The sequence below is a fragment of the Tubulanus polymorphus genome, chromosome 1 (assembly GCF_964204645.1).
Source record: "Tubulanus polymorphus chromosome 1, tnTubPoly1.2, whole genome shotgun sequence".
NCBI lineage: Eukaryota > Metazoa > Nemertea > Palaeonemertea > Tubulaniformes > Tubulanidae > Tubulanus > Tubulanus polymorphus.
The window spans coordinates 26,607,080-26,617,635 of NC_134025.1; the positions used below are offsets into that span (position 1 = coordinate 26,607,080).

General features: G+C 37.9%; 1 protein-coding gene across 1 annotated transcript; it reads right to left on the reverse strand.

Moving 5' to 3' along the window:
- Positions 1-240: 240 nt before the first annotated feature.
- On the reverse strand, positions 241-8,349 carry LOC141914928 (palmitoleoyl-protein carboxylesterase notum1-like). The gene is made up of 15 exons (XM_074806275.1): positions 8,287-8,349; positions 7,618-7,674; positions 4,056-4,324; positions 3,848-3,900; positions 3,646-3,741; positions 2,967-3,027; positions 2,831-2,889; positions 2,590-2,692; positions 2,279-2,467; positions 1,857-1,954; positions 1,606-1,744; positions 1,379-1,426; positions 998-1,107; positions 791-891; positions 241-531 (listed from the first exon to the last, which is right to left on the reverse strand). The coding sequence occupies exons 1-15, from the start codon at positions 8,347-8,349 to the stop codon at positions 241-243; spliced, it is 1,737 nt and encodes a 578-aa protein (XP_074662376.1).
- Positions 8,350-10,556: the final 2,207 nt, after the last annotated feature.

Here is a 10,556-nt window from a genome sequence, read left to right on the forward strand (position 1 = left end):
ATATATATATATATATATATATATATATATATATATATATATATATATATATATATATATATATATATATATATATATATATATATATATATATATATATATATATATATATATAATATATCTAATTAGCATGGATTGTACAAAACATGTGAATCGTCTATAATAGACTTAACTTCAAACACACGATGTTCTGTAATGACATCATCGGGAGTTATTGTATAATATCTGCACTGGATTCCGTTAATTCTGCTGAATAAGCATTTGGAGAAGCACATCGTGGTCCATTGACATTAGTGTCTGTAGGTCCATACCCAAAGCGTTAGCAATACTTGACAGATCTAATCCAAACTGCATCAGCAGGTCAATAAAATCCATTTCTTCACCGGTAAATGGGTTCCTGATTTTTGGGCATGAAAGGTTACATTGCGGCCAGGCGCAAGTGTCAACCAAATGGTGTTTGCATCGGTGTCGATGATGATCCCAATGGTGTTGTTCATGACGGTTGATAAGAGACCGAGCATCGCGACGTCGTCCTGTAACAAATTTTCGAATTGTGAGGTTACTCATGATACATATAGACTGCATCTCAACAACAAAACATGGTTATGTGACAGTAACAAAATTACACGATTTGATCTTAACGCGTTTATCAACGCACAATAGTTGGATTATCGGGATAAATGATTGGTTGTGCATCTTACGTTGTAATTGCAACCTAAAAGGGGATCCCCTAAAAGGGGATTTCTTTATTTCATGTTCAACTCAACGGAGGCTTATGATACAACTATATATTCTTGCCTTTAAATTTCCTGCGATTGTGACGTCTTCGTTTACGTCCATAATTACGACGTCTATTGGAATGATTTGGGTCATCTCCTTGTAGACTATCCGCTTCCGTGGACAGATACTTGGTTCTGAAACGATATTCACGTATATATCAATGTACTTGTTCTATCGTGTTTCCCTGAACAGTGACACGATCAGATATTATATACACACCGCGTTTTTGCATGGATTTTGTGGTGGTTCGGCTCATGATGACCATGCTCCCAACATTTAATCGCGTTCGGTAAAGAGATGTCTCCGATAACCAGGTTCTGCCAGTCACTGAAAAATAATCAAGGAAATACGTTTTTGTTCTGTGAAACTTTTTATCCATGTTTGACAGAATTTGGAAAAAGTGGTTTCAGATTACCCCTGTGAAGCTGGCTACTGGTTCCCGGTTCACGATTCGGCTCCCGATTCAAAACCATTTTGAATCGGGAGCCGAATCGGGAACCGGGAACCAGTAGCCGGCTACCGGTTTCAGATTCAGGAGTTTCAGAACAGGGGTTTCAGATTCGTCCATTATTTTCATTAAAAAAACTCCAAAATCTACCTTCTTGTAAGAACCATGTGCGAAAGGCAAGCTGTAGCGAACACGGCCCTAAAATTATACCATTAAAAGTCAAAATTTAAGTGATGAATGGATGGAAAGATTACGTGCTTTGAAACTGTCTGTCCATATTTATTGCAGTGGTTGACAGAAACACTCAGCATCTGGTTAATATTCACTATTTGATTCAGACAATAAATCCATTAACGAATTCATTTCCATGTACTTACGAAACATTATGCAGAGATTTTTTGGTTTGATCGCCAACTTTATGAATATATTGCCATTGATTGGGATGAACTGGTGGGCCTACATTGTCCGCCGTTATTTGAGCTTCATCGAATAGATGTTGAATAACAAACACAGGAGCTGTAGAACACACAAATAACACCGTTTTTTATGTAAAAATATCTAATGTATGAAATAACCTTATGTTTTATTCATATTATATTTAAAATCAGCTAGTTCAAAAAGTACGTACTCTGCAAAGTTGAGTAAATATTGTAACCAAAATAACATCTCCAGCGATCATTTGGAAATCTTTCTGCGCATCTTTTTGGAACTTCGCCGCTCCACAGTCTACAAAATAAAGTTGACAATATTTCACGGGTGATTTCACAACGTTAAGGCCTCTTTTTATTACTTGGAGTGCGGATTTTTTCAAGAAAAGTATTTGAGGACGGAAAGAGGCGGATCCGTACTCCAAGTAATCAAAACAGGTCTTAATGTGAAAGTACATCAGCGAGCTTTCAAAACCCACGGCAAACTACTTTATAACAGTATCGAACTCCGGTGCAATGTGATCATCAACATAAAACATCTTATTGTCTATTACTATAATTTATGTGACATTTTCTTCCGCAAAGATTTGAGATGTGTATGTATGTGTGTATAAGTACTTACTCCATTCCTCTCTTTATAGCTTCGATAGGGGAACAAATATGGGCGTCTGAACACGTAGTTGGTTTAAATGGATCGTTATCTAGAAACCAACCAGAATCTGAAATACCCCGGACTTCCACCTCTGGAGCCAATTCTGCCATGAGATCTGTGACACTATCGAGGTTCACCAATACACCAGTGCCACCGGCGCTGAAAGAATATTCGTGTACAAATTGATTATTTTATTCAATTTTCACACAAAACAATTCAGTATGAATATATGAAGGGATCTGACAGTATTAACTAAGTTTACAGAATAAGAAAAAAACTACCTGCTGCCTACAAGAAGTAATTTTTTCGTGCTTGACAACCCCTCTCCTATCAGTTCACGTATGACTTCTTTCACAATAAGAGAACCCATGAAAGAAAATTCCCCTGTAAAACATATCATTCGCATTTCAGTACACAGGATGACGTGAACATTCATCATATGGTTTACAGTTACATATAATATAACCGATTGTTGTGTCTTTTACGAAAAAAATAACCAACAAGTAATAGAATCGTACTGACCTTGTCGTGTTGTGATGTGTGTACCACTCCAAGAATCACTTGAACAATAAGGTATCAAACTATTGAAAAAAAAAACATTTTACTAACTGATTCTGGAAATATGTGAATCCATGATATACTCAAAATAGTCACTTACACAACGTTTGAATGAAAATAGTGCGGATTGTCTTCAGGATCCCACGACAATATTCCTCGCCCTACGAAAAATTGTATCATATAGAAACTCGCGATTTTTAATATATAATGCGTTTATTAGCAATTTTTCATTTTAATCAGACACATTTCATTCAAATTGGATCTAAGATCTAAGCCTGTGACAGTCTATAGGCAAATTTCAACGGCGAATCTACTCGGCTAACCAATTTTCAATGAAGTGTCCCGGCAAATTAAACATGCTAGTGGTATATATCATCGCCGAATTTAAAATATGATCACAGTGTGTCGCCTGCTCCGAGCATATAAATTCGGCGTAAATGCATACTGAATGATTTGATCATTTGATGGGTTAATGCATTCGGCGAATCTATCTTCTCACCGAATTCGCCTAAATGTGTCAACCTTGGTCTACTGAATTGAATCGCGGGCGGGATTCGCCGAAGAAATTCACCTAGTCTAAATTCGCCACAAGCTTAATACAAGCGTAATCTAATAGATGGCGTAATAAAGTTTCGGAATCACTAAGCGCTCATACGTTCGATTCAAGAACTCTCGCAAAATTAATTAGAAACTGTTGATTGTTCCGTTGCTGTAATCTATTCTATACGAAATTGGAATATAATCCCATATAAGATGATGATAGATTTCAGTTTGTTTACCTTTACGAGTTTCTGGCCATTCCGCTGATGTCATGAATTTTCGCATGTTCATCCAACGTCCAGCGCAACTTGCTTTATCAAAACAATACCACCCACCTGTGAATTAACAAAAGAAATTACTAATTCAGGTATAATAAGCACGTGTCTTTTTAACGAATTTTACGATTTTTCGTAATTTCGCTAGATTATAATGTCGTATTACCTTCCAGAAACACGATCCACTTGTGGCTACCGTGAGACTTTCTGATGTAATAACTGAAAACGTTAAGTAGATATGCTATGCCAAATTGGGTAGAAATAGATTTTGTGACAGAAAAAGAATTTCTTTTTCACCGGTATAAAATCCATCATCATAGAAAAATAAACGTACTTTGATAATTCGGTACCATTCTGTAAATTTATAAACTTACCCAGATGGTGATCCATCGTTACATGTTACAGTCGTGTTTTTCAAAAAAACTCGTTTCATGTCAGGAATTCTCTTGATGCCACAATTTTGCGCGTTTTTCACGAGATTTCGCAAAATCTCGAGGACGTTTCCATCTTTTTTCGACAAAACGTTCTGATTGATTAGATTGGCCAATAATTCTGTGCCTCCTCCTGTCGGGTGACCATCGGTCATTACAAATACAAATATACTAACACACGCGACGAGTGAAGGCGCGAATTTTTGCATTGCCTGAAACGAAATCGCCGAGAAAAAAATAAATTCGATGCTGAGCGTTCTGCGCTACGATCACAAATCACCTTATTTCTGTGCACGCTTGAAATGTTATCAGACGCCCACTTGAAACGTAGTTTTTACGCGAAACCGGACAATGCGCAACCTTACGTGGGGACGAGAGGCTCGCAGTCGTAATTGAATGCTACACACAACAAAAAGTACTTTACTCGGAAACTGGGGCCCAACGGCACCAAAAGAAAATGTATTGGAGAGCCATCGAGTGCAAAAACGAAGTAAATTCTCCGAGGTAAAGTGATGCGTCGAGCATTATTTATCAAATCGGAATAATTCCTGAATCAGCATGTGAAATACTAAAATATTTCTTAGCGATTGACGCGCTTTCTGGCGACCGAGCCTTGAAATCGTTTTATCTCACAGTTAATCATATTGGTTTAAAGGCACAGTAATCGTACTTACTGTCACTAATGAACGTGTCAAACGGTGGAAATTAATGTTACTGATACTCATTATTTCGAGTCGTTTGAAGTTCACCGACACAACCCGAAAAAGATAATCAACGAGGCCTTTTTTGAATTGTATATTATAGGAAATAGATATACGGCAGTATATGAAAGTTGAAATCGATTCCTTTTGTTATTTATTTCGGAACCATCAAAGATAATATTTTTTTCAATTCATGGGGAAAATGAACAATTTTGACAATCTATTTGCTGGCAATAGAAAGAATATACTGTTCAAGCTTTCTCATCTATGAGATTATGAGATGTTTTAAAATGTAACGATTATCAGATGTTTTTCATGATATATTTTACGATTTAGAACCTCGCGAATGATCTCTCGCAGTGCCTCGTATTGATTCGACTTTCGCGGCCAATTCGTCTCAGATCTTAACACGATGTCGGATTAAAGGCATCATCTTGTTTCCGAGGAAAACATTACGCACCGGTGATAATGAAAATCTTGTTTCATCATACGTAATCCAGTTAATGCTATTATAAGTTTTACGTCACTGCATTCCAAAGTCGGAACCAACGAAATCGGTTCACACTTATAGGCGGGAATCTATCTTTAAAAACGTGGTCCATGAAAAATAGAACGATAACTGATTATCGTAAAAATGCCAACAACATACAACCTTGAAAATATCCAACGGCTAATTCGATACGTACTATATCTAAACAATTATATGATATTGAATTCCTGGTCGATTTTTAAAAGGATTGATGTAAATGCAAATTCAAGAAAAAAAGATAATTTCGATGAAGCAATGAACATGTATCAAACTAACTTATTACAAATGGAATATTTCGGACATCAAAGAAATCAAAGAAGCCGGGCAGGTTTGTTTGCAGCCAAAGCATATTTGCTTTGAGTTTAGCATTTTGTCGCGTATTCTTCAATAACGGTCTTTGACTTCGCCGACCCCTTAAGGATCACCGAAAGCTTTTCAATACAATTTTACAAATGAATTGTTAAGATTTGGTCTTAAAAATTAAATTCGAATCCGAATTTGATCAGCCAAAATCAACGTATGATTATCTAGAGACTCTCATAGAAACATTGAATAAAAATTAAAGACTTTTTCTTCGTTGTCAAAATTAAATTTTTTCAGTTAGTTTTTCAATTTTGAATAAACATCACAAACCTAAAATTCAATGATTTCTATCATTATTTTTCTGGGGAAAGAAATTACTGACGTGTAGCCAAATAACTATGAATTTTCGAATGATTTTCATACTCACTATTGATGTAATTTTCATACGCAATAATATTCCAGATTACTAACGACACAGTTTTCTGTTGCTTCTAGTCCAACTAGCGCGTCTATAAGTAATAGTGAATGTAATAGCGCATTTTCATCCTGACTGTTATCAATGTAGCGGTACTTTCTTCGGGACAGCAAAACAAATGGTAACAAAAACTGTATGTCAAAATGTTGTTGTTGTTTCTATTGTTTTAAGTAAAGTAACTCGTTTGAAGTTTCTCCGCCGCCGAAAAGTGCCAACGATTCCGATGTCTGTATCATCCGAATTATTAATGATTATCGTCGAAGAATCGCGTTTGACCACGAACACACTTGGAGGCATATCCACCTATTTCTCCAATTATTCGGCTAAGGTTGGTACTTAGTTATTGAAAGATTTCAACGGGCAACATTATCGGGGCTTTGATATGTCGGAAACATCAAAGGTATTCTATTTACATAATTAAGCGCTTGTCAACAAGCGACTTGGCTGAGGAAAATCCACCCAATCAGTGAAAGGATCACTTACGCCTAAATTCCTCCAGCTAACTCTATTCTCTTTGATATATCGCTGAGCTTTTGTTTTTCTTGAAATGAACCCGCGGTTGTTGAGAACCGATCCGTTCGCCGAGAAGACCACAGTAGCCTGCAGAGTTGGGATAATGGTGCATATGTTGCCGATTCTCGTTGTAATTTACAGGTAACTAAATCAAATAGATAAAGCATTGGCAAAGACAACAAGTGGAAGACATCGAATCGGATGATCGGAGGATCAAAGCGCTCAAAATGCAGGTAACCCGCTGTTCTAGTGAGCTTTACTTCGCCGACAAGGGGTTCGTTTACTCAAACGTTTCCCGACAATGAAACACCCGGTGGGGTGAATTAGTGCATATACACGAATGCAACAACGACCACCTTGCAAACTTAATGCGAACATCATTTCTACTTTACTCTTGAGATGAATCAAAGTGCTTCACGCATATATAACAAGATGTTCCGACATGTACCGGTGCTGTCCTACTCATCAAAAGCCGTACTCTCATGGGAAAAGAAAAGAAAAGGTTTCCAATAAAGCTATCTCACATATCTCTCATATCATTTGATTGAAAGTTAAAAAAACAAAAAGAAAACTTTTATATTTCGTTATCTTTATTGAGGGTTGTTATACGTATATATATATATAAGCCTTTGTCGAAGGCTGTTAGGAGAAACTTCTTTCAAAATCTGAAATATTGCCACTGGCTAACCACAATCAGATAAAGGCGGGGTCGCGTGGTCTTGCAAACAATAATGTTCGACGCGGACGCATGAATTTTCATCATTAAACCACTCCTTTTTCGTTTTCTCGTTATTTAATTGTGGTTAGCGGTCGTGGAATAATCTTAGAATTAGTCTTGAGTGGACATAATGAGCTTTAATCGAATCATCTTTTCCTCCGCTGACCAATAATACCTTTACGTGGAAACCATTCGCGTCTTGTTTGTCGAGTTTTCGTAGATCAAAGTGACCGCGCGCACGTTAATTTGTCCTCTCCAAAATTCACCTGCGGTGTTGCTTGTGGGGCCCGACGTTGCCCGCTGCGCAAACGTCTCCGAGGACTCTGTAAATAATAAATGGTTCGTGAGTAATGATTTCAGTTTTCCAAAATTGAATCATGGAAAACGTAAGAGTCACATGGTTGAACTCACGTACGAGAGAAATGAAGTTAGGTACAGTAATTCTCTACGTGAAAATTATCGTAGTTGACTTTGAGAGTGGTAGCATTTCCGAGCGTTTGGCGTATAATAGTAAATTACGATATATGTCACGGAATGTCCTTGTCCAGTATTTTCCTTGGACTGAATTAATGTATATATAATATCATCTTATACAGGGCCGTCGGAACAGGGGCGGCAGGGGCAGCCGAAGCCGCCCCACTATTTTGCTTAACAAAAATATTTTCAAAAGCACATTGTACCGCGTAGCAGCTCGTCGTTCTCTGTCCTGGGTGGTTGGCTCACGGCTTCTCATGCTTCTGTGAATAAGCCCGTGAAATGGTCCCAAAACGCATCTCCGGCGATTGAATTTTTAAATTTTTTCTAGGGGAGGGCCCCCAGACCACCCTTCAGAAATAAGCCTCGCCCCTGAAAAATTCCTTCCGACGGCTCTGTTATATGTTTGCTTCGGGAAGTAGGGATTTTGAATACTAGACGGTATGAACACAGCTATATACTTTTTGAGGTGGGGGATTTGTATTCTGTCGTACCCATAACGTCCACAGCGTGATGCCGTCCATTTGGTTACATAATGAACTGCAATGCAAAGGGGTGATGATGGGTCCCACGCAAAAGCAAAGCCAATAAGTTCGTTAAGTGGTGTTACTTCTCAGCTTGGTATCGCACGTACTGCGTTTCGAGAACCACTATCATCGGCTTCCATAGTTTCTACTGAATAAACACGCATGCATGAGATTGATCTATGGATAAACGGTCTTTGACAAACAGAATAGACACAGCTTTGGTAAGAATAATCCAGCTTATTAATGTTTCTCTTTTAGTTAATCTTTCCCTATGATATTCAGCGTTTTTGCGCCAACGTAGAATGGATTGGACCATGGACGTACTACCGTTACGTCCATGATTGGACCAATGCCGATTATCAATAGCCTAGTTGCTGGTATTCTCTTTGAGTTGAATATCAATTCGCAATTAAGGCATTAGTTTTAACATCATGTGGATTGATATGAAGTGTGATAGCCTGGTCAGCCTATACCAGGCGCGGATCCAGGATTTTTTCCAGGAGGGGGTTCATGTTTATGTTAAACCGCTGACTAAAATCTCTGAAAGGGGGCCTGTACGACATGTTTGGCCAAACATAAGATGATATGGTACCGATTATGTAGTACTGTTTCGCCCGCTTTGTCTTGAGTACACTCCTTCAAGAAAACGATTAAAAATGTTTTGGTAGCTGAGCAGGGGGTCACGACCCCTAACCCCCTCTGGATCCGCGCCTGTATACCGCACACTAAAAGAAATACCGTAGAAATTTGCGTTGCCTACTAAGTAATTTAAAGTGATAAGATACAGATCTGAAAAAAAATATATAAATCATTCAAATGAGTGTTTAAGATAGTCGGATGATTCAACAGTGAAAGGAATTTTGCAACTTCTTGCGCCGCCTCCCCCCGAAGTGGCGGGGGAGGTAGCATAAGCCATTCGTTGGGAAGTTTGAATTTGAATCAGGTAGAAACAGAAGAGGATTCCGCAGTCAATCATCGCTTATTGAAAATCTCACTCACAGACTCCCTAAAAACCTCGTGGAAAAGCGGGATATATAATTGCGTCTATATCAAATATTTCGATCCGTGGGTAACATCGATACATTGCCGGTCAATTGTATATCTTTTTTGAAGCAATAAACTAAACTTGTACCTTGAAACTAACCAGTAGCAAAAAAGTGCCCGTGTTGTGCGAGCCCACCACCGAGGTCCGAGGGGAGGCTCATTTTGCCCGGAGGCCGGACACTAATTGGTAGGCTACAACTAAGACGTATGAATTGACATCAGATTTACCCTTCTCCTCCATCTTTCCCATCCATATTACATCTCAGGGAATACATTAATATTACAAAATTAGTGCCAAATTGTAAATTTTCTATTTGTTCACGTAGCTGTGAATTTCTAGAATAAATAATGGGATAACTCGGCTTCAACTGATACTTATGATATTATGTTGTATCTTTAACTACGATAAAAAAATCTTAATAAAATGCATGATAAACCTATGGAATACCTCAAGGGCCATACGACTTACAAGTTACGATTTACGTTTTACGAGTTACTTATACATTTCCCTTGAATATTCGTTACGACTTCCGTTTTATGAGTTACGAATTACAACTTAAATACGTTTTACGAATTACGAGTTACGATTTACGAGTTAAGTGTTGGAGTTTCGGTTCGCAAGAGTTCAAGGACAGTGGCCACGTGGTAGGCATTTCACTGTGTGGGTGTAATTATTAGACGAATAACTGTAACGATGATGGATGGCTGTACGCGGCCCAGTGTTTTCAAAAAATAAATACATTTTTTCTATATTGATGAATCTTGTTCTAATTATTAAAATCATTTCCAGCTAAGATCTACATATTGAAATATCGTCTATTAAAATCATCGTGCACGTAACGGGACAGTCATCAGTCAGTGTGAAATGTATTGTCAGCATTTAATAGATTTTGAGAAGGTTCGCACAGCAGATGGCCAACGCGCAGATTTTCTGCCCTGTAATAGCCCACTGCAGTCGAGATTGATTCACTATGTACAATAAATTACTCTTATTATGCTGTTTGAAATGACAATTCGACTTCATTTTGAAACTCGTTCTTTGAATTTAGCGCGCTTCGGATATCCGAAGCCAATTAGTGAAAAACGTGTAATTCGTAAAACGTAAGTCGTAAAACGTAAGTCGTAACGTATTGAAGGAAATGTATTAGTCACTCGTAAAA